Here is a 27,988-nt window from a genome sequence, read left to right as displayed (position 1 = left end):
TATAGAGAGAGAGATGTATGTATGTGTGTATATATATATATGGAATAGAACACGATATCAAATTGGCGCTTTACCCAATGTATGGATAATCAATACAATGATAATCAAAAAGTGATAATAAACAAAGATATAAATAAACATAAAACATAAACAAAACACCTCCACAAATACGTGTGGCAGCCAAGTCTCCAATATCGGATGGTTAGACCGAAAAGAGGTATCAAAATGATAAGTTATGGAAGGACGGCGGCTTCAGGTGTAAAAACAGATAATTGTGTTTATATAGTCAGTGGGCTCAGAGAGTCCAGAGAACATAAAATCTCGAGAAAAATAGTAATGCAGGTGGATATCAGCATATAGCAGCATATATCAGCAAATCAGGTGAAACACTGTGCAGATTAATAGTGTAGTAGTGTGCGTACCAGAAATAAGTAAGATAACAGTTTATCTGTATATAGGCTCCTCAGTCATCCCAGGTATTTATTTCCTTTGCTCGCAGAGACAAGATGCAAATATAGTATGTTCTATTAATAACTGCTGCATCACCGCTCAATAGTAGGAAAGATATAAGAAAGCCATATGGTGTAGTATTTTTGCAAACAATTTTTTTCAGCAGATTAAAAATATAAAATGCAAACTCACAATGAAGATAATAAATATAAGCTTATCTGTATAATATACAGGCGAGATCACTGGTAGTCATATCCCTGGAGGTAGTTAAAGTTTTCCCTCTTTAGGCTCCATACAAAAGCTCAGGAAAGGGTGATATCTTAATTTGTTACTCCCAGGGTAGATCAGTGAAACAGGGTCTCAGATAGTACAGTTGTGGGCTCAATGCGTTTCGTTCAGTTTGAACTTCATCAAGAGGAATTAGGTGATATTAAAAACTATAGCCTTTATATAGGGGTGTGTAGCGCCATTTTGCGCTAAAATCGCAGGCAAATGACATCACCGCGCATGTGCAGAGCCCCGCTAGCCGCCATTTTTTAAAAAAAAAATAATATTTTTTTTTTCCTTTTTTTTTTTTTTATTTAAAAATGACACCTTATGGTGTAATTAGTATATTAGTACATTCGTGATTGTGCAGTGGTGAAAGGGCTTTTTAGAGGATGCTCTAGAGGAAAAGTGGGTGTTGTTAGGTTAAGAGAAAGTACATTTATAAGTATGGGTATGGATCTCCATAAAGGGAGATATGCGGTGGCCATTTTGGTTAAGGGAAAACTTCAATTTCAAAGTATTTGTGGAAGTTATTAAGCACAACAAATATATGGTACTATATAACAGTAAAATTCATAAGGTTTGTGCCATGGTAAATAAATATAAAGTGCATATATGTGGCGACTAGATAGCACTTAGGTAAGTATATTGGGGCATTTAATTTAGTGATAAGACCAAAGTGTTACTAAATTAATTAACTCCAGATATAGATAAAATACGTTTGTTTTCTACACACAACATAATGAATGGACTTCATGCATATTGAACAGATAAATGAATAGATACACTAATCTCTTAATACATATGAGTGCATAATTAAAACACAGATTGTGTATACATGTACATATCAATTAGATGCACATGAAGTATAAGATCCATTTATACCATAACAAATAAATATATAATAAAAACTAAGCATAATAAGGTACACATATCAACAATGAACATGATATAACTAAGATGTGTAAAATGAAATAAAATAAATAAAATCTAGTTAACATAGTAACTACTCTCCGGAATCTAAAGAAAAGGGGCTATTTCATAATTGTCATTTAAGCCTTGTGGTGTCAGGGTCCCTAGTTCAAAAATCCAGAACATCTCTCTTTTTGAAAGTTTTTTTATCTAGAGCTCCACCTCTTGGGCCTAGTGTAACATGTTCGATTGCTCTGAATTTGAGGTCATTTGGGTTGGAGTTATGTTTATGTAGGAAATGACGTAACACTGAGTGACTCTCTACTTTATTTTTGATATTTCTCACATGTTCTTGTATTCTTAATTTTAATGAACATTTGGTTTTTCCCACGTATTTGAGGCCACAAGTGCACTCAAGCAGATAGATCACTGAGGTGGTAAGGCAATTCATGAAATATTTCGTCTGGTATTCTCTGCTGTTGTTGTGGTTACTGAAGGTTCTTTTTTGTGGGTTAGCAAATCTACATATATTTCAATGCCTGCATTTATAGAATCCTTTTATGTCTGCGAGTGCATTGGTTACTGGTTTTTCATTGGTAAGCATACTCTGGGCTAAAATGTCTTTTACATTTTTGTTTTTCTTGAAAATGACAACTGGTTTGTGCGGATGTATATTGTTTAGTATTGGATCTTTTTTTAAGAATATTCCAATGTTTATTGATGGTGGATCTAATTTTTGTCTCCCCACTGTTGTATTGCGTAATAAATGAAATAACATCTTTATTATTCTCTTTTTCATGATATTTCAGTAGGTCCAGTCTATTATTTGCTTTGGTTTTTTCTATTGCTCATTGTACCAAGTTATCCGGATAACCTCTCGTTTTAAATCTATCTGCATAAATTTCCAATTGTTCGAAACAGTTTTCCTGTTTACTACAATTTCTTTTTATTCTTTGAAATTGCAAGAAGGGGATGTTAATTTTCCATTTCTTTAAGTGACCACTCTTAAAATGTAAGTAGCTATTTGTGTCTACCATTTTGATGGAGTTTTTGGTAGTGACTGTGTTACCTGTGTTCATCAAGATTAAGTCTAGGTACTCAAATTTGTGAGGTATCAAGTTTAGCTGTGAAAGTGAGATTATATTCGTTGGTATTCAGACAGGAGAGGAATTGATTCAGGCTATCCATATTACCGTTCCATATGAATATGATGTCATCGATATATCTTTTGTAAAGGACTATATTATGGGTTAGGGCAGTGGTTCCCCAACTTTTGCAGTTCGCAGAACCCTTAGAGTCTCCAAATTTTTTCAAGGCACCCCTCCAAAATAATTACTGAGCAGTCCTGTTTTAGAAGTAGTTGGGTCATAAAATTGTAATAAGTATTTAGGTCACGACAAAAATACTTATTTAGTTGTATGCAAAAATGCCCCTCTGCATCCAGACACTCTGCCCCCTCTGTATCCAGGCACACTGCCCCCTCTGCATCCAGGCACACTGCCCCCTCTGTCACGCTGTCCTCTCCTTTGACCTCTGTCACGCTGTCCCCCTCCTCTGCCCTCTCTCACGCTGTCCCCCTCCTCTGCCCTCTGTCACACTGTCCCCCTCTGCTGCCCGCTGTTCCCCTCCGCTGTCACGCTGTCCCCCTTCTCTGCCCCGCTGTCCCCCTCCTCTGCCCTCTCTCACGCTGCCCCCTCTGCAGTCCTCTGTCACGCTGTCCCCCTCTGCTGCCCTCTGTCATGCTGCCCCCTGTCACGCTGCCCCCCTCTGCATCCAGGCACTCTGACCCCAGGCACGCTGCCCCCTTATGTTCTCTGGACTCTCTGAGCTTACTGACCATATATACACAATTACCTGTTTTTACACCTGAAGGCGCCGTCCTTCCATAACTTATCATTTTGATATAATATATATATATATATATATATATTATAATTAGCATGCAAAGTACAAAGTTCCATTTATTTACAGATTTACATTATAAGTGAAGTGCAAATCTATAGAACATGGAAATCTGTTTTAGAAGAGTGCCAGGACAGATAGAATTGAGGCTGAAATGCATACTTCTGGAAGATGAAACTGTGATTTGTACTTTTCCGTCATTTATCTGTTCAATGCAATATTTTGTTGTTGTTTTTTTTGAGTAATCATGAGATTTCAAGCTATATACACAACAGGCTGATTACTTTTAAAAATGGATTTATTGTTTTAATGCATTGTGTGTGACTTATTTGGCTTATTTAAATGGTGTGTGCTATGGGACTTCCCAATTTCTAAACCGATCAAAGAATCTAGAAATGTTACAATATTATTCTTAAATTTTTTCATGTCATTATCTAAAGGCATTGCAAAATGCTGTAGGATCATGGAAGGATTTGATGGAGAGCCACATGATGTCCAGATTATTTCTGTGGCAAGTTCCCCCTTTGATCCCCTACGAGTAGAAAATGGCCACCACAGTATCGGAAGGGTTAATTCACAATGCTGTATTGCCAAATGGGTTTAGCACTGGGGGTGCCAAAATATATGTATATTTAAAAATTGTATGCATTAAATTTGTGGTTGCTGTGGTGCTGGTCACTATCTGGTACGCAGTGCTGAAAGGGTTGAGTTCCAGCGCTGAGCTGGACATATAAATTTACCTGCATAAAATGTTAATGCATTTTAAAATGTGTGTGTGTGTGTGTATATAAATAGAAATTTACATCTGTTTAAATAAATTATGTGCTCCTTCCTCCCTTATGGTTCAGGAGGTGTCTGGGGCTGCTCTGGCTTCCTTATACCACTACTCCAGCACCCGTTTGTGGAGTGCAAAATGATCCTTGATACTTAGTGGCCAGGCGGGGGAACTGCAGGAGGCTGCTGCCTAGTCGCCACGCCGACAGCCTCTGTAGAGTGGGTGCCAGAGGGTCTGAAAATGGCACCTCTTGAATTCAAATGAATCCAGCAAACGTGAGCGTCCCACCCTGCAAAGTGACATACTGGAGAGTGTAATGCTCTAGTATGACTTTTGGGACTGCTGCCCCAGGACCTGGCTGCCCACTCTCTGAAGCCAAATTCGGCAACAAGGGGGAGATAGACTCAAGATCCCTGGAAGGTATTTTTAGGTGGAAAATTTAAAGATTAAATCTCCCACCATAGACTTGGTGGAATCAGGAGTGGAGGCTGAGCCTCCCTTGATCCCCCTGGCTGCTCTTGGGCAGTCAGCCTCTAGCAATAATGATAAAAGTGTGAAACCACTCCAGGCTGATTCACAGCGAACTGCATAAATCAACCTGGATTAGTGACAAAACAGTATAATAAGAGTTATACTGTGCATGTAAAATATAATTTGTATGTACTTCCGGATTATCACTAGTACCTCTAACTACTGTGTAACGGTCCTGTTCTCCTGTGTCGAACCCAGAGTCTCCATGTCCCCGCTCTGCCCACTATGCTGAGCAGTCCTGATGCTTAGTAAGCAGTAAGGGTGAACAGGCCAGCCCACAGAAAAGAAGCACTGCAGCATCTATACCAACTAACCAGAAGAAAGTGACGCCTGGTGTTTCAAGCACTATCCTCCTACAACTAGTGAGCAGTTGACATTCACAGTTGGCAAGTGTCTGGAGGCAGGTGACACCATTAGGAATGGTTAGTAACAGTCAGACACTGACTGTAAGTAGGAAACCCAGATAAACTGTGTAAGAGCTCCCTCTCCAAAGATAAACACTGTGTGGCAGAGTAAGCTCATCCAGTCACAGTCTCAATTTTATTTCATAATGCAGTAGTAGATTTAACAGCTAACGGGAATATATGTTGAAAGTATGTTATGTTTGTTATGTTTATTCTTATAGTTTGAGCACACGTATTCTTTTATGTGAAAGTTTGGTTGTGCTCCTCCTTTGTCCTATGGGATGCCAATAACGCTGAAAGTATCTCTTCTGTTTTTTTACTATTCCTTTTATTTGTCAACGAGTGTACAGTTGTTTAGAGAGTCTTTCAGCTGCAATTGTTTGTAACGCGCTGAATATCAATCAATACATTTACTGTTTCACTATCTTCCTGGTTGTTAATAAGCAGTGTAGAAGTTTTTGAGTGCTGATGGTACCCCCACGGTACTACTAATTTAGGATGTGGCGCTTAAAAATATTTGCTGGAATTTATCTTTTTTATATCTCATCTCTGTTCTTACCAGATATATCAGAAATGCATCCTAACTAGTGAAAGAGGGACATTTAGTATTGGGCACACTTTTCAAACAATGCGCATATTTAGATTTTTTTTAAACACAGTCCTGTTCCTTATAACAATAATACTAATAATAGTGTTTTCTATTATGCTTCTTTCTGCCATTTTTAGTAATCTGGTGTAATTAAAGCTCTCTATTTTTTTTTAAATCAATTAGTTTTATTAAAATTTTCAAACAATATAGATACAACATAACCTAAAACTTAGCACATAGTTCCAGTTCTTTTGGATATGTATCCCTGCACAGAATTACATATAAAACATTGATCATATATGCAACATACAGTTCAGTAAATGTCCAATGTTGCATTTGGCTCACTCAGGTATAGCTTCCCCTTTCATCCCCACTGAACACTGTGGCCCCCAACCCTAGTATCCAGTCATCCAATAGAGACATATACACAAAAAAGTAGGTTCATATTGTTGAAGAAAGGGGGGGAGAGGGAGGAAGAGAGGGTACTCAAGGTGGATCAAACTCTGTCACTAGGGATCTCACTGCAAATCTCGACTTCACCTAATAAGACCAGACTTTAAAGTACTTAGGCATATTGTTTCTGAACTGGTAGGTGAACCGCTCGTGTCCCACAGCCTCGTTTACCAAAGTCACCCAGCAGCAAAATTGGGCCCATCACCGGTCATCCACTTTTGGGCTATAATGACCTTGGCCAATAGAAGGAGATTGGTGACATATCTGGTTGCGTTCCTGGTCTTAGGAAATAGCAAAGAGATTCTTATGCCTGGATAGCCCTAAAGGAGGTGCCAGAAGTCAGCAGGGGCTCCCCCACACTTTGGACAGCTCTCTATATATTTAAATCTACAACAAAGATTATATGCAGCCCCAAATACACTACAATGCTCTAAATTCTATAGTAATTCAAAAGGTAAATACAATTATATTGATATGTGACAAGAAGACATTAAAAGTGGTGGTATGTAATGGGAATGAAAGTAAATGAAATTTGCTAGTTTTACAATAGTTTTACAATTAAAGCAGTGGTCAAAATGGTAGAATGGCATACCACTGTATACCATCCCACACTTCAACCACTGGATGTATATCCATAAAAAGCAATATAATAGACAAAGTAGAGAACAGCAGGTTAAAAAAAAGTAATTGGAGAATTTGATACTTATGTGTGCCACTAAGCTATATTGTAGGTTACCACTTCTGAGTTAATCAAAACAGTAATTGAATGATATACCCCTTTATTTACTTCAATGAGATGTATAGGAATACAAACAAATCCATTACTCTAGTGACACATAACCATTGACACTCACTAATTTCCATTATTTTGAAGCTGCATTACCACATAATCTCTAAATTTTGAGCGTATGCCAAGCTAAAGAGTGCCCTATTTCCCTAACATATAATATAGATTAAATTTCTTAACTCTGATACTCAGTTACCCCTCCTGCCCTCCACCCCCACGGGTCCTGTTTTTGTTAAACTCTTTATTATTTGACCATACAAAACAGACAGCTACAGGGCTGACATGGACAGATGAGATGGCCTCCATATAGTCGTGCCTCACATGTACATTTTAAACCACTCATGGTCTTTGATGGGTGTGAGGATACCACCCTTAGCTGGGATGGAAGTTACCCTCTGTGGGATTCAACTCACTCGGGTAGACCAGGATATATCCAAAATAAGACTTTATTACGACAGCACAACACCACAAGACGTTCACAAGTTACAGGGTAAATGGTAGCACGTATCCTCCAGCAGCCTCCTGCAGTCAGCACTCCAAAGTCATAATCTCTGTCCCTTTCAGGGTCTTATCCTCCCGCAATATTACCACAACCGTTTAGCAAAACAGTTATGGTGTCTCCTAGCTTACACCAACCCTGTCCTGGTAGGGTTCCCTCCAGCGGCACCACAGTGCCTGGCCCAGAGTCCTTTTCACTGATGTCTTCTACACCAGGATCCTCCAAACTAGCATGGCTCTCCTGGCATTCTCCTCGCCCTATATTATTTTCTCTGTACCCAGGAAGTAGGGTCAAATGTCTCCAACCTCCCCTTTACAGAAGGGGCCTCCCAGTCAACAATTTAGCTGCTAGACATACTGTCCCTGTTACCTTGATTAGACAATAGAATGGCTTGACTCAATTGGCTGGATACACTACACATGGGGTTACAATAGTACATCACTGAATGACACTGCACGCTTACATGGAACAATAAGACTTTTGACACATGATATCAGCAGGGTTACACAATATAAGTCTGTGATACCTGTTGATACAATTACATTTATATTGACACATATTGATACATTTCCCCATGCTATTTCAACCAATATATTACTGTGGAGGCACATTGCATATGAGTAGAAGTTCTATCCTCATTACCTCTCAGGTTATCTGTTGACCTAGCTAATTAACATGGGCTGCCAGCTAGTTAACTCAGACATTGTTCTGATTCAAACCTCATCTCAGCTGCACCCCATACAATACACATTTGAGACAAATGGTAATTACATTAGCTAGCACAAGCAAAATGACTGCTGTTGTTCTGATATTTTCACACAGTATGGCAATATTGTTTATATTTATACTACATACAATATCACAGGTAATAGTATGGGCAAAATGTATCCAATAACATGAAATAATAATACACATAATACACCAATGCTCTGGTATATATACTTAGACTGGGCCAAGGATTAAAAAGTACAATAAACCGTGAGAAACGGGTGATGATTACATAGTTCTCAGTCCAGTAGCACCCCGTTTTCTCACAATGGGTGAGCTGAGTCTTTTTGCTGTGTGGTTCAAATGTAAGAAAATCCATCATGAGTAGTGACAAATTGATTAAAAGAATCAGCGCATGCAGGTGACATGTAAACTACTTTGGAAACCTTGTGCAAATAAATAAATTGTATTTAAATGTAAATGTAGGTTACATATATATATATATATATATATATACTGTATATACATGTTCTGCTCAATATTTTAAGATCCTATTAAATTAACTTATTTTATTTGCAGCCTTTTGTTATATTCTTAATATTATTTCAAACTAATTGATTTTTGTTTTGTCCTAACCAGGTGAGTGACTTTACCTGGAGTCATGATGGCACTCAAGCTTTGATATCATACCGAGATGGATTTGTGCTTGTGGGCTCAGTGAGTGGTCAACGACACTGGTCTTCTGAGATAAACCTGGAGAGTCAAATCACTTGCGGTATCTGGACCCCAGATGATCAACAGGTATTGGAGAGCTCACAAGTTATTTAATTGAATGGTTGTATTTAATTAAAACTTTAATAAAAAATGTTGCACAGTCCTGGTGCAAAAACATAACATATCTATAAATAGATATATAGATTTAAATCAAAATAAAACAGAGCTACTTTTCAGCAATTTGTGCTACAGTAGCTCTTTTGTAGTGTTGGACCAGTTGGGCTAGACTTCACTTCCCACACTCATCAGTGAGCCTTGAGCGACGAAACCCTGTCAATGGTTGTCCTCCTTTGGACCGCTTTTGGGAGACGCTAACCACTTCACACTGGAACACCCTACAAGACCTGCCATTTTTGAGATGCTCTGACCCAAAAGTCTAGAGATCACAATTTGGCCTTTGTCAAAGTTGCCCAGATCATTATGCTTGCCCATTTTGCCTGTTTCCAAGACATCAACTTCAAGAACTGACTGTTCACGTGCTGCCTAATATATCCCACCATTTGACAGGTACCATTGTAACAAGATAATCAATGTTATTCACTTCACTTGTCAGTGGTTGTAATGTTGTGGTTGATCGGTGTATGTATTGCAAGTTTGTTACTTATTAATAATGGTAGTAATGATAGTGTTCTTAACAACAATAATATCAATGATAGTAATGACAATTGTGTAATTAGAAATTGTCCATTCATTAAAAAGTCCATGCAAATTGATGTTTCTTAAGTGGTGCAGCAGGTCCGCTGGGTATAATGGTCGTTAAGGAAATTTTATCCCTTTATCCTCCGAATAGCAAGTTGCATATGAAGGGAATTAAAAAAGAGAGACAACAGTGAAGTCCTGTTGCTAAAGATTAGTAAATTCTCAAACTTATGCACTTATGTTTAGGAAGTTTAATATAGGCCGTTCGGATGGGTCTTTAGTTGCTTAGATGGTTGCTCGGATGGCATGAGCCGTCGCTGTATTGTACTGTCTGTTTAGGTTTTTTCAGCAGGAATTTCCCTCTGAATCATGCCGGTAACAGTCCAACTACACACTGAGAAGAAACAACGTTTGGGAGGGAGACCACCCTACTCATTTCGTTTTACAACTTCATTAGGGGTGTCAACTCCGTTTGTGGCTGATTTTGGAGTCAGTGATGCAATCAAAAGGGGCGGGTCTACATCATGACACTTTATTGTTTTTACAGGTCAGTGTTATTAAATTGGGTTGTGGGTTATTCCACATCAAATCAACACAATTTTAGAAAAATTCTACCTTAGTCTCTAATTTAAATTAAATTTAGTATAATATATGCTACCATGAGTGTAAAGAAAAACCCCAAATCTTAGGCTGATATGTACACTGGTTTTGAAGTTATATGCCTTTAAAGCTGCACTATTTTAACAAAATATTTGCATTTTACGTTTTATTTTTTAATTGCATTTGTAGCTCACCTGATAAAGTTAAAGAGTTGGGCAAGGTCTCATTTTAAACCTCTTTTTTCTGTCCTCCTTTGGGGGACATTGGGTTATAGAGTAGGGACAGGGCGAACTGGCACTTTAAAACTTCTGTTTACTAAGCCCTAGCTCCTCCCCCTCTATACCCCACCTCCTGTTAAAGCTCAATTTAGTTTAAGTGCCCGGCGAACGGGCTGTGTCTGGGCTGCTTAGCAGCCCACTTCTGTAATATGTTATCGGATTAGCATTGTTTTTTATTTTTTTTTCTCCCTGCCTGACAGCCGCAGCTCGAGAAGCTAAGGTGCTGCTATCAATCACCGCTATCCTGCACTTGCCGGCTTTTGGCTCTAATGTGAGGAGTCTGCATCGGCGGACCAGGGCAGCAATTTCCCCCCTTTTGGCCTGCAAGTTTATATATTTTAACCTGCGACTCATTGGCTTACTAGCCGGGGGACATAGGCGCAGTAGGTTGCTGTTCGCTGTCTGGAAGGGGGGATCGGAGATGACGTTGAGGTACCTCCTTTGCCCCCCTCTCCCAATGTTTAAAAACCCTCCTAGGAGCCGGGCACAGTCGTCGCAGGCTGTGTCCGTCCTTCTGTGCTGACAGCATTTAAACTGCACACACTGTGAGGCGGGATGGCAACAGGTAAATGAAACATTCTCCCAGCACAGTGCTGCGAGAGGGGGGTAGAAAATCGCAGTGTCCCCTGGGCAGGCTGATTCTTACTAGAAGCAGTCATCTTAAAAAAAAACAAAAAAAAAACTATTTTTAGCTCAGGAGACTGGGTCAGGCTAGGGTCACTAAGATAGTGAGCCCTGCTAGGCACTGGATTGGTTGAGGAGGTTATCCTGTTGGACACTTGCCAATTCAGTGCTGGGCCCTGGGGGAGTGGTGTTTCCTTTATTACACTTCCTCCATGGTGGTCTCTCACTACTTTGTGTGTAGACACCAGATTAGACAGCCATTTTATATCTCCAGCTTCTCCCATTTTCTGTCCTGAGTCCTGATGAGGTAAAAGGTTTGGGGGTTGTTATTTTCAAAAGTTTTTTTTTTTTTTACTCTGTGGGGCTTTATTGGCTGTATTGCAGGTTAATTTTCTGTTCAGTTTTGTGTGCTGCTTGTTATTTATATTATGTTTTGTTACACTGTTTATTACACTGTTTTGTGTGTGTTTTGTCCCATCTATTAACATGTCAGGGGAAAAACCATCCTTGGTAAAGCTGGTGTAACATCAATGTTGAGTTTCATCTATGCTGTCTGTCACGCTAAGTTACCATCAGGTCAGTCAGACGCGCAGGCTCTGTGCGCAGCCTGTCGGCCTTCAAAGAGCATACCGTGTAAAACAGCAGCTGCTGCTTTACATACAGCAACACATGCGTGGACTCGGTCTCTCTCCAATATGGTGGCTATACTTGCTCAGTTGGTGCGGTCACAGGCTGTGGCCGCTCCACCCTCTGATTCTGCTTGCACTGTAGCGAATGACATGGGTTCTAGTTCGCTAAGTCAGGGTTTGACTGTTTCTCCCTGGTGGAGTCTGTACAACCTGCTTGGGTACAGGGACTTGCATCCTCTGTACAGGGTTTGGTTTCGGTTTCTTCCTCTTTAGAGAGGATGTTGCATTCTGCTGCACTGTCTTCCTCACGTAAGTGTAGGAGAATGACGCCAGAACTTCAGGAAAATAAGTCAGATTTTGAATGTAGTTGCCAGAATGAAGGTGATTTAGCGGTGGATTGTGACATGGATGCTCCTTCGGTGGTGGTGGAGATTCATTCTGATTGTCAGAGTGTGGAGGAATTAATACAAGCTGTGTGTCAGGTACTTCACTTTCCTAAGTAAGATGTTCCTCATGTTGCACAGGCTTCTCTTTTTGCACGCCAAAAAAATAATTATTTCTTTTTCCTGGCTTCTTCCCTACTGGAATATTTGTTGTCAGAGCTTTGGACTTCCCCAGATAGCAAGTTCCAAGTATCTCGGCAACTGCAGTCGTGTTATCCTTTTCCTCCTGAAGATTTTGCTAGATGCTAGATGCTTCCACGTGTGGATGCTGCAGTTACAAGGTTAGTCAAGGTAACTACTATTCCTCTTCCTAACACAGCTACTATTAAGGATGGTACAGACCGTGAAGTTAAGGCCGTCCTTAAGTTCATTTTCGTGGCAGCAGGTGCCTCTTTGAGGCCTACTTTGGCATCTGCGTGGTTAACAATGCTGTAGAAAGCTGGTCAAAACAGCTGTTTCAAGGTTTGTTGGCAGGCAGCCCGTCCACTGAACTGCTTCCATTGGTGGAGAAAATTCAGAGGGCAACAGATTATTTAAGAGAGGCAGCTATAGAAGCGGGACTGATTGGTGCACGCATTTCTGCCTCTGCAGTTTCGACTCTTCGTACTCTCTGCTTTTAGTCCTGGAAGGCTGATGTGGAGTCTGAAAAGGCTCTTTAGACCAGACCATACCTTTTTCTGTGGGTGTTTTATTTGGACCTCAGCTTGACTCCATTATCATTCAAGCTACAGGTTGAAAGAGCACTTTTCTCCCTGTTGATGCTCCCAAACAAAGAATATCCAGATTCCAGTCCTCTTAGTCCTCAGGAAGGTTTCAGGGTTAATATTCCTCAGGCCAATTTTTTATAGGCCAGTCATCCGCCCCAAGGGGTGGTTTGCTGCGTGGGCGCCAGACCTGGTTGCCTCGACGTCCAGCTGCGTAACCTGCAGACAAGCAGTCCGCATGACGGTCATTTTGCTCCTTCGTTGTCGCCAGTGGTGGGAGCAGTGGTTGCAGTCTACCACCAATGTCTGGGCTCAGGTGTGGTGGATCAAGGATACAAGATCGATCTGCTTGGTCTTTCTCTGAGACCGTTCTTTTCCATAGGGCTTCCCATTTGTCCATGAAAAGAGACTGGCTTTACGAGAAGCGATTCTATCCCTCCTTTCTTCCGGAGTGATGATTTCGGTGCCAGATTCTCAAAGAGGTTTTGGTTTTTAATACAAACTTTTTCTGGTGCTAAAACCAAATGGATTATTCAGAACCATTCTGATTCTGAAATCTTTCAACACCCAGGTCACAGTGCCCAGGTTCAAGATCTAGTCTTTGCGCTCGGTCATTCAGGGCATGAAACAAGTAAATTTCATGGTGGTTCTAGACATCAAGGATGCCTATCTTCATGTTCCTATCTGGAGGGGTCGTTAGTCCTTTTTGATGTTTGCGGTTCGGTCAGAGCATTAAGAATTTCAAGCTCTTCCCCACGTATCTTCACCTAGATCATGGCGGTCGTGGCTGCTCTGCTAAGGTCCAAGAAGATTACAATCTTCCCTTATCTGGACGATCTTCTTTTAATAGCAGATTCTCCAAGGGTGCTTCAGTTGCATATCCAAGTAGTAATTCAGAATCTACAGTCTCCCGGTTGGATTCTCAACTTCAAAAATTCCAAGTTGCTCCCATCCCAGCAAATGATCTTTTTGGGTATTTTTATTTGACATCCGACAAGACGGGTGTTCTTACCAACCAAGACAATATTCTAGCCTTGTAAAACAGGGTAAAATCTTGGTTGGCGGCAAGGCAGCCTTCGGTACATTTCGCCATGAGAGTTTTGGGCAACAAGGTATCGACTTTCAAGACGGTCCAGTTAGCTCAGTTTCATGCACGGCAGTCCCCTTTGGATCTTCATGTCGCAATGCAAAAAATCCCATCTGAATCTGGCGGCCCAGGTATTTTGCATGTCTCCGCAGACCAGTCAGTCGCTTCTTTGGTGGTTACATAAACAGATTCTCGCCAGGGGTTGCAAATTAGCAATTTGAAATTGGACTTTGATCACAAAGTATGCCAGCCTTCGAGATTGGAGACTGTCTGTCTTCAATGAAACCTTGAAACCTTGTCCAACTCTCTAGCTCAATCAGGTGATCTACAAATGTAATTTAAAAAAACGTTAAAATTTCATAAAAAAAGAGCAGCTTTAAAGGAATATAACTTCTAAACCAGTGTATATATCAGCCTAAAATTTTCTAATTGTCTTTACACTCATGGCAGCATTTATTATACCAAATTTCATTACAATCTGAACTGGTTAGTTTGAAACCCTGTATTGATTTGAAGTGGAGTGACCCTGTGACAGGATGGACCGCCTATGCCACCCTGTCTGTTGCTGTTGGGAACTGGCTGGGCTTACTTTGCCACCATTCACTTTCGTTTTCCTGAAGATTCATGATTCATGATTCATGATTCGATTCATGATTCATGATTCATGATTCAATTCGTGATTCATGATTCATGATTCAATTCATGATTCATGATTCATGATTCATGATTCAATTCATGATTCACAATTCATGACTCATGATTCATTTCATGATTTATGATCCATGATTCATGATTCAATTCATGATTCATGATTCATGATTCAATTTATGATTCATGATTTAATTGATAATTCTTGATTCATGATTCGATTCATGATTCATGATTCATGATTCAATTCATGATTCATGATTCATGATTCAATTCTTGATTCATGATTCGATTCATGATTCATGATTCATGATTCAATTCATGATTCATGATTCATGATTCAATTAATGATTCATGATTCGATTCATGATTCTTGATTCATGATTCATGATTCAATTCATGATTCATGATTCAATTCATGAATCATGATTCATGATTCAATTCATGATTCATGATTCAATTCATGAATCATGATTCATGATTCAATTCATGATTCATGATTCAATTCATGATTCATGTGGTCTTTTCCTCTGGGCTGGCTGAATGTGTGGTTGCTGGTGATGGCTGTTTTCCAGCAGCTGTGGTCTTTTCCTCTGGACTCGGTTGTGCAGGTGTAGATCCTGAAGACTGTAGCTTAGCAGCTTGGCTCTGGGTAATAGAGTTGAGAACTGCTGTCACAATTTCACCCCCAACATCGTTACCCAAAATCACATCAGTTGGGAGGCCATCCATAATGGCAACAACTCGCAACTCCTGGCCATCTCCCCAGTCCAGATGCACTCTTGCTACAGGCACTTCTTTCTCCAGTCCATCTGCAACGGTAACTTTGGCAGTGCGATCATACAATACTGCAGCAGGATCAATAAGATGGGGACTCACAACAGTAATTGAGGCCCCTGAGTCTCTCAGTCCTTCACCCTGCAGGGGTCCCACTTGGAAAGGCTGCAAGTTTCTCCACATGTTTTTTGGGGATCTTTTGGACACAAAGGTGACTCTCTCCGCTGAGTCACCTTCAGACACGCCACAATCCATTGGGCTGGCAGGGGTGGAAACAGTCTCTAATGGCTCACCTTCGCCAGTTAAGCAAGTCAGCCGGGCCCCAGGACTCTGATTAGAGGCACGAGTCTGGGGTGCTGGGACTGTGGGACAGTCCATCCTTAAATGACCGGTTTTTCTGCAGCTGTAGCACTTCCTCTCCATCCTGGGCTCCGATGATTATTTTCAAGGGCAGGGCGGTGACTGGCAATTGGTACCCGAAGGGTTAGGTACTCACTTTTGGGGGTAAGTAGCAGAGGGGTGTCTCCATGTTTGTACAGTCCTTTGGGGTTGGCTGTTAACTAGGCGCTTCTGCCAGTGTGGCCTCACTGCCATATATTGATCCGCCAACTGGGCCAATTTTTCTCGGGTTGCTGGGCTAAAGTCCAATACCTACTCCTTTACCTCCAGTGCTCACCGGCGGTGAAATTGCTCTCTGCAAATTCAGTCCACTAATTCTTCCCAGGACTTGGCATCAGATCCATTAATCCATCTTTTTTGCCAACTGCCGCAACTGGTTTGCAAATTCCTCATGGCTAATATGGGTGCTTTTAGCCAAGTCCCGAAACTTCTGCTGGTAGGTCATCGGGGTAATAACATAGCGCTTAAGGAGGGCCCGTTTTACTACATCATAGTCTGCACAGTCCTCTGGGGCCACTCCACGATAAAATTCCACTGCACGACCTTGTAGCGTGGGAACCAGATACTTTACCCACTCCTGTTTAGGCAAGTCATGGAGGCTACAAGACATTTCAAACACCTGCAAATGTCCATCTACATCTCCAACAGTGTCATCAAATTTGGTAAAGTGAAGAGATCCCAATCTGGGCGCAGCAGATGATGATTCACGGGATGCTGCAGAAGGTGGTGCCCACCGATTGCCCCACAACTGGATGGTAAGTAACCGCTCCGCCTCAGTTGTTTTGTCTCCCAGGGACCCCAGCTGCTGCATTAGTACAGAAAAGTTACCCTTATCACGCTGTTGAACTTGCATCACTAGTTCACTCTGTGGGAGGGGACTGTTGCTGGAAACAGGTGCTGTGTTCTGGGATGTTACTACAGGTACCTCTAGGTGTGAAGTTAACATCTCCTCCAAGTCACTGTCAGCTTCCTCATCTGCTGACCCTTACTGCGCATCCCAGGCTCTCAGTGCCTTTTTCATTTCGTTCTTTGTTGCTGTGTAAGGAATTTCTAGCTTCTTTGTTTGGCACAGTATCGCATCCTGTGCGTTCTCCAGGCTGCAGTTATTTCTCTCCTGAATAACTCGGCTGTCACCCTGTCTGTTGGGAATGGGCTCGGCTTACTTTGCCACTGTTCCCTTTCCTTATCCCAAATGCGCCCTCTTGCCGCAGTAGGAGGGGCTTATAAATGCTACCACCACTGGACTCCCTACCGGCATCCAGTAGCGGTTTCTTCTGGGTAACTGACGCTGCGAGTACACTCCATTACAGGCGTACATGGGCTGGTACTCCTGACCTCTTAATATGGATCAGGGGTGTTGTGGATGGATCCCCCTGGCCTATTCACTGACCAGAGCTGCAGGGTAGCAGGCAGAGCGGTGGTACCAGAAAAGCTGGGTCCAACCTCAGAAACAGCCGGAGAGTGAATTCGATTTAGGGTCTAATCTGCAGGTCACAGGAATACAGCAATATTGAAGATGTTTTCAAGCCGGTCTTTGAAGCAAGTGATGTTTATTTGCTCTCACACTGGTTGAAGGTACCAGTGATCAGGTCAGATGAAACAAGAAGAACATTTTAGTGTTCAAGCCAGTGCATTTTATACTGATTTGGAAAGAGAGAGAAAGAGGGTGATTCAAACATGATGCACTATTCACTCCATAATAACAAAATATTCAAAGATGTTGGAGAGTTTGAGGAATAATAAAACTTAAACTTTATTATGAAATTCTAAAATATCTAATAAAAATTGCAACGAAATATGACCAACAGAATAAAAATGAAAGATAATTTGTTTAACAACTGAATACACCTAATTAGTCTCTATATCACATATATTATTGGGGGCAGAAGTAATCGTATAAGTGAGTATCACCTAATGCACTAATGAGACACTGAAAAGAGAATGGGAACAAATTCTTCTGAAATGTACCTTTGATTTGATGAAAATTTTGATTAAACATGATGAGATTAAATTAAAAGAATTCACTGATGAAATCACAAAATTAGTGGATAAACTAAAAGAATATTTGGATAAATTCCAAAATACTTATGATAAATATAAGAAGGAAATCGAGGTAGTTGAACAGATAATTAAAGAAAAGAAAAAAAAAAGAACATTTATAAGAGACAAAACTGATTTTGAGCAAAACAACGTTTTTCGTTGGATTAAAGGAAATAATAGGGTAACTTTCAAATCTAATACTAATCGAAGTTATACTACCTCTGAAACAGAAACCTCAGATGGAGAGAGATTTGAAAGCCCTATGAGATCGAAACTTAACATCTCGCCCCAAAGAAAACATTTTTAAGAGAGGGGTACAAGGGACCAAGAAATACTAACGGATATAAGAAGATGAGAAGGGGAGGGCAGAAATACAAGAAAAAGAGGCTTGAGAGAATGGGAAGGAATTCCTCAAAGAACACGAAGGAAACAGAAACATTAGAAGTGGAAAACTCTCTAAGGATTATAAATTTATCGAATCATACATTAACAAAATCTCAAACTAATATATTATCAAAAGGATTGTCTTTTTCACCTATGGCCAAAATGGATAGATTTGCGGTACAAAATGATTTATACCTCTTTGTCAGAAAGTTGTTATTACAAAAATTCTTTAAACAAAAAGATGGACAACAAATTAATGATTTAAGAGATACAAGTAAAAGTTCACATAATTAAGATATAAGTATTTTATATCAGGAATCTCTTTTCAACTCACAAGAACTTGAAGCATTATCTGTATTAGAGGAATTACAGACAGAAATACTAGACACAAGCCATTCATCTTTTAAAAAAGATATGGGTATAATATTAAAGAAAAAATCTACCTTCTGCCCAAATATTTCTATTCTCCCTGAAGCATCAATATACATGGAATTAGTGTCAAAAGATATCGATGGCTTATTACGTAAACAGATTAATAACAAATCTAACATTTCAAAGGAAGAAGAAATAGCGTTAAATGTAATGAGCAAATGGAAAGATGTAGTCTTTAAACCTTCAGATAAGGGAGGCAATATTGTCATATGGCCAATAGAGGAATATAAATCGGAAGTATATAGGCAGCTAAATGACAATAAATGTTATAAAAATTTACCATTGAATCCCACAAACTCTTTCTTAGAAAGCTTTCAAGATCTGATTAAGAATACATTTGATGAAGGTATTATAACTAAGAAAGACTTTGACTTTTTGTGGGTTTAGAATCCGAGAATTGCTACCTTCTACATCTTGCCCAAAATTCTCAAAAATTAGAAGAAACCCCCTGGAAGACCAATAGTTTCCCGCATAGATAATTTAGCGGAAAAGGCCAGTATGTATGTGGACAGTAACCTTAGGGAATTTGTCTACACACTACCCTCGTATATCCGCGATTTTTTGGATATAAGTGGCAAAGTACAGAATATAACAGTGACTAATGATACATGACTATGTACTTGTGATATTAAAGGCCTCTACAGTAGCATCGAACATCATGTAGGACTTACATGCGGTTCCACATATTTTGGAGATGAAAATCCAATCCGATCACAATAATTTCATCCTAGACTTGCTGGAATTTGTTCTACAAAAGAACTATTTCATTTTTGATAAACGCTTTTTCTTACAATTATGAGGTACAGCAATGGGAACAACTTGCGCCCCCACCTATGGAAACATCTATCTTGGCTGGTGGGAAAGAGAAGTGGTATTTATCGAGAAAAATGAGAGATTCACACAATACATATCGATGTGGTTCAGATTCATTAATGACATCTTCCTAATTTGGGAAGGGGAGAAAGATTTATTTATCGAATTTATGAATCAACTGAATATTAACACAATAAATCTGAAATTAACCCTTGACATGAATCGGATAAAAATCAACTTCATGGACCTACCATCTACCATCAGGGGTGTTCCAAAAGGGAAATATTTATGAACACAACGCAGTTGTAGTCAAAATTATATTTTTGAATTGCGGGCAAAAGAACTAAAAATGAGATTACAAAGGAGAGATTACAATCATAAAGTCTTGAAAAAATCGTATAACGAAGCAAAAGAGATTAACAGAGATATTTTAATTTTTCCCCAAAGAAGTGAATTGTCTAATGAAAAAGTGAGATTCATCAGTAGATTTTATAGCCAATGGCATGAAATACAGAATATATTACAAAAACACAGTCGTATTTTAAGATTAGATTCTGACATATCAGAAGCTATAGGAGATAAAATATCTACAAGCTGGAAAAGATCAAAGAATCTTAGAGATCTTCTACTCCAAAGTCATTTTGAGAACAAGACTGAGACTCAATCAACAAAGGATGTCATGCCTGTGGAAGATGCAAACCTTGTAAATTTGTTAAAAAAAACTAAACATTTTGTGGACAGATATGGTAACAATCATTATAAATCCTTTATAAATTGTGAAACAAAAGGAGTGATCTATTGTTTGACCTGTACTTGTAATATTAACTATATAGGTATGACCAGTCGACCTCTCAAACAGAGACTGCTGGAACATGTAGGTAACATTAGAAATGCCGAACAAGATGTCAGAAAATTGAACAAACTAACGACAGTGGCAAGACATTTTCAGAGAATACATCAAAGTAATCCTAATCAACTTACAGCATTTGGTATGGAACAAGTGAAACTAGGCATCAAGGGAGGAGATTTAAAACAGGATTTGCTGAAAAGGAAAGCAAGAATGATTTTCCTCATGAATACAATGCAACCAATAGGTGAGAACACAAATTATACAGTATTTCTTTGAATCAGAACATTGTATATATACCTGGATGGGGATGTCTACATTTGGACCCTCCTGCTAGTGAAAAATAAGAGAATAAGGATTCTTGAGTAAAATATACAATGAGAATAACCACATAGAAACAGTACTTACCTTGGATGTGGGGGCGTGCTGGCTATGTATGATTCATTTTTTGGGATTTTGTGGAACCCTATAAATATACTAAATTGTGTTTTATAACATCAAATAAATTAAGAACTTCATATATTTCTGAAGGCTCAATACTATTGTTAGCAAAAGTAACAATGATTGTAATATAAGTTTGTTTGTTTTTTTAAATTGTCATTTCACATTTTTCACTCATAGATTATAAAAGAACTTAAGGTAGCACTTATGATTATAGAAATATTCACTTAGTACATAGTTTTGGTAACACAATAGGGCATATTTAATTAGGTCCGGGCTACGCCAGGCTGCGCATGTAAGTGTATCAATACTGCAACGCAACATCGCCGATATCTGTTCGCACCCCATAGGGGTAGTGTTAGAGTACCGTAGATTACCTTTGCGGGCCGTTACGTCGCATAGCCGCGGTGCCTGCACCTAATTGAATAAGCCCCCAGTGTTAATTAGATGACTTCATGCAATACAACTATCCAGACAAGTATATACATTTTTTCACCAAAATGAACCAAACAAGCAAAGTACAACAGAAATTTAAAATTTCCAGTTATAGGAAATATTTAATCCAAGCAGTAAAATTGTCAATGTATTGGGACAGTGGAACTGGGAGAAGAGGGGTGGAAAATGACCGCAACACAAACATGGAGATTTCCAGGGTACATACAAAAAGGGCATGAAGGAGAGATGTGATTTGGGAAGTTTTGGTTTGGAAAGAGGAGTGTGAGCAGATAGTGAGGATTGCATGGGGTTTAGATTTTATCTGCAGCCGTCTGAGGACCAGGATGGTTTGTTTCTGCTTTTGTAGGCCAGTTGGTGTGGGTATCAGAACAGTTTATAGGTGGAGGGAAGTAGTGAAGGGGAATAATGATGGGTGAAGTGAGGTGAAAGTGAGTAGGAGAAATAGAGACGATAAATTGAGTAGGTGCCTGGTGGAGTGATAAGAAATATGGATTAACTAAAGTAGGTATTATGAGAGTGGGATGGAGGAGTCTATCTAGGAAATACAGTTCAATGAAATTAGTGAATATTCCTTTGCTACCCACTTGGGTGGCATAATGTCATGGGTAAACTCTGCCATTTCGATATTTAGGGCCTGATTCATTAAGGAAAATAAGGCAAAACAAGGTGAAAATTTTCTCCTGGACAAACCATGTTAAAATTCACTGGGTGCAAACTATTTTTTTTATTTTGCACATAAGTTAAATACTGTCTGATTTTCCATATACTGTAGCACACAAACACTTGATACCTTTATTTTTACACTGAAATTTAAAGTTGATCTAGGACATGTCCTACCCCAACTATAAATATATACCCACATTTTAAATTTACCTCCCCCTCCAATGCAACATGGTTTTGTCAAGGTGCAAAGTTATCCTTTTTTTTTTTTTGCTTTGCTTGCCTTAATGAATCAGGCCCTTATTTTGAAACACTGTTATTTGGTTTCAGTGGACCATTTGCAGGCCTATACATGTTTTTTTTGTGGCCCCATTGTTTTTTAAAACATTATAGACATAATCTTTTCTTTTTTTTTTTCAAAGTATTTGGCTCATGATCACAATTATAACAGGAATATATCCTCCTTCCTGTAAATACTTGGACACCACAGATCTAGCATATCCTTAATATTTGCACACGGTATAGCATCATTTAGACTCTGCAGATACACAGTCTGTAATGGTAAAAACAGTGATCTATTTTTGAAACCAGCCATATGCAGTTATAAACTTAAATTGAATCTGTGACGTGAATTGTCAGGGCATAATTCATTGCTGCCAGTCATTAAAACTCTAAATTATCTTCATATACACTCGTTTAGCTTGATTTCCTTAAGAGGAAGAAGATCAAAATTATCTGTTCCATTGAAATTGTGAACACTTTGTTTTGTTTGTGTGTGTCTAAATATGATTATGTGCATATATGCTGCATGGTGGCTTAGTGTTTAGCACTTCTGCCTCAGCACTGGGGTGATGAGTTTGATTCCCGACCATGGCCTTAACTGTGTGGAGTTTGTATGTTCTCCCTGTGTTTGCGTGGGTTTCCTCCGGTTGCTCCAGTTTCCTCCTTCACTCCAAAAACATACTGGTAAGTTAATGAGCTGCTAACAAATTGACCCTATGTCACAGCTCTGAATATATTTTAGTGGATCCCTTGTCTCTGCCAAGATGGAACTCACTCAGGAGTGGGGAGTCTAGGAGGTTTTCGCCAGTGACCCCCTGCAAGAGGGTATGGGTTTCGCTGCTCCTGTCCCGCAGGTCGCGGTCTCCTGAATGAATGATGGCAGAGTAGATAGTGGAGCTTAAAGCACAATGGGTTGATACAAGTGGTCATGGGAAATCTGGATACACGAGCTAATAGTCCTTGACTCAGTGGTAACACAAGCAATAGGAGCACTGAAATATGATAGCAGAGGTATAGATGACACGTCTGGATAATTGCAGGTAGCCACAGTAGAATGAAAGAAATAACTGTATAGGACTGGCTGATTCGTAGTAAGTAACTCAGGGCGATAGCAGACAATCACTAACACGGCAACAGATAGGAGTGATGATGAAATACAACTAGCTAATCCACAATTGGTAACTCATGGAAACGGCAAGGAATACTAATGGAGTAACAGTTCAACAATGGTAATAACGGAGATAGAACTAGCTAGTCCGAAAATAGTAACTCAAAGCACGGTAGGTGAATCACTGATACAGCGGTAGTTCAGGCAAAGGTAGTAGTGAAGTAGAACTTAGCAGATCCGTAGATAATAACTCAGAACATAGCAATAAAATCACTGACACAGCAGCAGTTCAAACAGAGGCAGTAATGGCATAGAACTTAGCTGATCCGTAGGTGATGATTCAGAGCAACAGGTGAGTTACTGGTACAGCGACAGTTCAATATATATATGTAACAAAGAAATAGAACTGATTCGTGAATGATGATTCAGAATAGCAGGTGAGTTACTGGCATAGCGGTAGTTCTAATGTAGAAACAGCAGAAATGAAGTAGCTGATCCGTAGATGGTGATTCCGAGCAGCAGCGATGAGTACAGGTGCAACAGATAGTTCACAAACAGCAGTTGCAGCGAGGAGTATAGCTGATTCCAGACGTGCAAGCAGCCAACAGGTGAGTCAGACCAAAGGAAGCCAAATCCTACTGAGAGTGAGTAACTCGAAGTACAGGCAAAGGATAGGAAACCATGGGAGGTTTAAATAGTGCTCCAAAATGCTTAGAACCAATGGGAACAGGTAGGAGGTCATAAGTAAGGGTCACAGGTAGCACATGCGCAGAACCAAATACAAATGATGAATGAAGTTTAGTAGCTTGATCACTGCTTACAAGAAGAAGGTAACAACGCCGGTTCCTGTCTATGGGACCGGCGTGTGACACCCTAGTATCTCTCGGTCTGTATGTGTGTATGTAGACTGTAAGCTCCAAGGGACCGATGTGAGCGAGTTCTCTGTACAGTGCTGCGGAATTAGTGGCGCTATATAAAGAGATGATGATGATGAATATTACCTGTAAATACATTGGGCTATTGCAGAGTGAGTAATACACCAGTTTGTGTATCTTGTGTGAAATCGCTTTGCTCATGCACAGAAAAGTGGGCCATGCATACATGTCCCTGCAGATTTGCGCCACTATGCAACTTATGTTTGCTTGCACCTCGCAAGCCAGGATGTTCTTATGTAAGCAGAGTACAGTAAAAGAGTATTCTAACAATAGCCCAGGGCAAAGAGAAAGCCGTATTTGTGAGTGGTCGGTGCAAGATGGTGAAGGTGATGGTCCCCAGTACTAGTAAACTGCTTCTGGTTGGCTGTTTGTGAATGCTCCATGTATGCTGATTGCTGATTTCTTTGTCACTCGGGCATATATGTGAAGCGTGTTTAAGCAAAAAAAATTCCCCTATATACGAGATAGGGAATTGTTTCTCCTGTATGAGAGATGTTTTAGCGGTTTTATTGCTACCTAATAGCGAATGCGGTGGTGTTTACAAGTGCCGGAATGGTCAAGGATGTTTCTATTTTTATACTCCATTTGCTATAGCTTACAGTAATTTTCAATATGTTTAAACATATAAAAGTCTGCCAGCGCAACCATCAGGGAAACCTAGACTGTCACCTAGGGCTCCCAAGTTTTAGTGCCCAAAACACTGAATCAGTGACATTGTATCTTCTGCTTGCTAACGTAAGAGGGGGGGAAGGGGCCACAGTGGCTGAGGACAGTAGGGGTGTCAAGGTACCCAATGGACCCTGTTTATCCCTGTTTTATTCTGTTATGGATTTCGGTTTAGTACCCAACAATGTCAGAATTCTTAAATTGGTCTGCAGCATTAGCCCTCATAATTTGCTTATTTCCCAGCTTGTGAAATCAAGAAAAAGGAACACCAGTGTATAAAAAAAACAGCCTGTTTAATTTGTAAACAAAACTCTTTGTCTAATATGACATTGCATGGTTTACATCTTTTCTTGACTGGCGCACCGATCATTGTTTCTAAATGGTCTATTAAACATTTCAGAGATTATGGAAATTAAGTAACACTTGTAACTAACATGATTTCTACATAATAAATTTGTCAGAGTCTACTTTCTAGGAACCAGCTGAAGAAATGTAGCACTGAAACATTCACTTTTAGATTATTTTTTGCAGAATAAAATAGAAGTAAATCCATGTATTTAGAGATGTTTAATTCAAAAGCTGTAGTTCTCACATCTCCATGGAAAGTATTCTACCATGTTGCATGAAAAAGGGCACTATTCCACAGGTTTCATTGGTTGGTTTTTCATTCTACTTTGGATGAGAAAGCAATATGGCAGTTGCAAATATGAAAAATATTATACATGTTATTGGAGACAGATAACAAATATCACCTGTATTTTCTTGTGTTGCTTGGCAGGTGTTGTTTGGCACTGCGGATGGTCAGGTTATAGTTATGGACTGCCATGGCAGGATGTTGGCACATGTTCTCTTACATGAGATGGATGGCATTGTGAGCATGTCATGGAATTACCCTAGCTTCCTGGTAGAAGACAGTAGTGAGAGCGACACAGACTCCGATGACTATTCTCCACCACAAGGTAAAAACTATAATTAGACAAACATTGCTTTCAGAAATTAAAGAAAGAGTATAATACATGCAACACTACCTGTTAGACTTATTACCTAGAGTATTCAATTTAATCTTGTTTACCCATTCAGAATTGCAAAAACAAAGTAGATTTTTTTTCTTTAAATCTATATGTGTACCATTTATATTGGCCATTCCTTAACAGGTATAGTTTGTACTTGGATTACAATTACATCTTTAGAATGTAAAGCAAGGCACCAGCCGCAAGGCTGGATACAGACCTAATACAGATAACTGCTTAGATATTAGGGTATATAAATTGAACCATTGGTTGTTGTTTTTATAAGGGCACAGTCGTGCCCTTATATTAAGGTTGCATCTAATAAACGACATTCTACCATTAGAAATCTGTGAGGGGGGGGGAGCATGGTGTTTGAGGGGCTACATTTTAAAAAGTATTAAAGCTATTAAACGGAAATTTGGCATGCGAATGAAGAACCGTCCATAGGTGCCGCATGCCAAATTTCAGAACAAAAGAATAAAAAATGACAAATTAGGAATAATCTAAAGTTCAAAATCTCGCCGTTTTTTTCCACTTCCTGGTTTGCAAAAGTCACAGTGTTTCTTAGTTTTTTGGGGGGGAGAGCGTAACTCAGTGTACAGGAGGTCTAAAGACTTTTAGTTTGTTTTATAAGAAAGCTATTTGGGGTGAGGATTGCCTTTTAGGGTTTAAAATTTTGAGAAAGTTATAGTTTTTTTACAATTTGGTAAAATATGCCCCATTTTAAAGATAGGGGATTTCATAACGTTGCACATGTCAGTTAGAGGTTTGTGCTGGGTGTACTCAGACTGGCTTCACTTGAGAGCACAAACATGGCTGAGTCTCTGGCTCAAGGATTTTCATCTCTGAACTGAAGAAATTACCCACATTTTCTAGCCACAGGGCGCTGGTTAGTGTTTTGGGGATATGGGAGGGGCACCCTGTAGTACTATTAGCCCAGGCACTGCTCTCAATTGAGAGTTTAATCTCTTCCTGAGACAGCTGTTAGTGAATCCATTGTAAACCTCCCGTCCCTCAGTGACATCAGTTAATTTATTTAAAAGTGCTTTGTGTACTTGTACTGATCACACTCAGAGGTAATCACAGTGGGGAGTAGATGTGAGGTATCTGGACATTAGCATCTGACATGTCCCTCTTTACAAGTGACATGTACTGGAGAGAAGCTGCAGATAATCTATACACACCCACTTCTCATTGCCTGCTGTGGGCTGTGTTTACTCATTGGTTTACTCATGGCTTTTCTGTCAGAATCTCTGTAAAAATCTGTCTGCTTTCACTGGTGACCAGCATCAGCAAGGACTCACGTTTAAGGACTGGGGAGGTGATTACAATGCTGCAGGTGCTGGTGGGAAGCACATAAGCACAATGTGGTACATACTGCACCACATTTCTGACTGCCAGAACATACATGCATACATACTGCACGCCGCCACTGAATGCTAGAACATATACATACATATATTCTGTACCCCACCACTGTCTGCCACAACAGACAGACCCTACCACTGTCTGCCAGAACAATCATACTGCATCAATGGCTGCCAGTACATACATACTTCATCCCATCATTACCAGCCAGAACATACATATGCACCAAATCCTGCCAGAACATACATATGTACCAATGGCTGCCAGAACATACATACTTCATCCCATCACTGGCTGCCTGCACAAACATACATGTGTGACATGTGACAAAAGCTGGTGCGCAGGGAGTGACATTTGAAAGATTCGTTGGTGCAAAGGAGATGACAAGTGAAAATAGAGCTGGTGAGAATGGGGTGTCAAGTGAGAGACACTGGTACACATGAGATAACATGAGATTAAAGCTGGTGCAATCGGCGGTGACGTGTGCATGAGGTTACAAAGCTGGTGGGCAGTTGGGGATATGTGAAAAAAGGCATGCACTGGAAATGGAGGGTACTAGGTTTAGAAGAAATTTGAGGAAAAAATACTTTATCAAAACAGTAGGGGACAGGTGGGATAGACATCTAACAGAGGTGGCAGAGGCTAATATAGTAGAGCAATGTTAACA

The 27,988-nt window shown here is 39.8% G+C and overlaps 1 protein-coding gene across 7 annotated transcripts in view; it reads left to right on the top strand.

The window, feature by feature from the left end:
• Positions 1 to 27,988, top strand: part of TULP4 (TUB like protein 4) — a 248,047-nt gene that overhangs the window by 139,075 nt on the left and 80,984 nt on the right. For all 7 annotated transcript variants that reach the window (XM_075203474.1, XM_075203477.1, XM_075203476.1 and 4 more), the window contains 2 exons: positions 8,917 to 9,078; positions 25,722 to 25,902. In XM_075203474.1, coding sequence (XP_075059575.1) covers positions 8,917 to 9,078; positions 25,722 to 25,902 — 343 coding nt within the window. The remainder of the gene's footprint in view (positions 1 to 8,916; positions 9,079 to 25,721; positions 25,903 to 27,988) is intronic.

Source organism: Mixophyes fleayi, chromosome 3 (assembly GCF_038048845.1).
Source record: "Mixophyes fleayi isolate aMixFle1 chromosome 3, aMixFle1.hap1, whole genome shotgun sequence".
NCBI classification, from domain to species: Eukaryota; Metazoa; Chordata; class Amphibia; order Anura; family Limnodynastidae; genus Mixophyes; species Mixophyes fleayi.
This window is presented reverse-complemented; position numbering and strand designations above follow the sequence as displayed.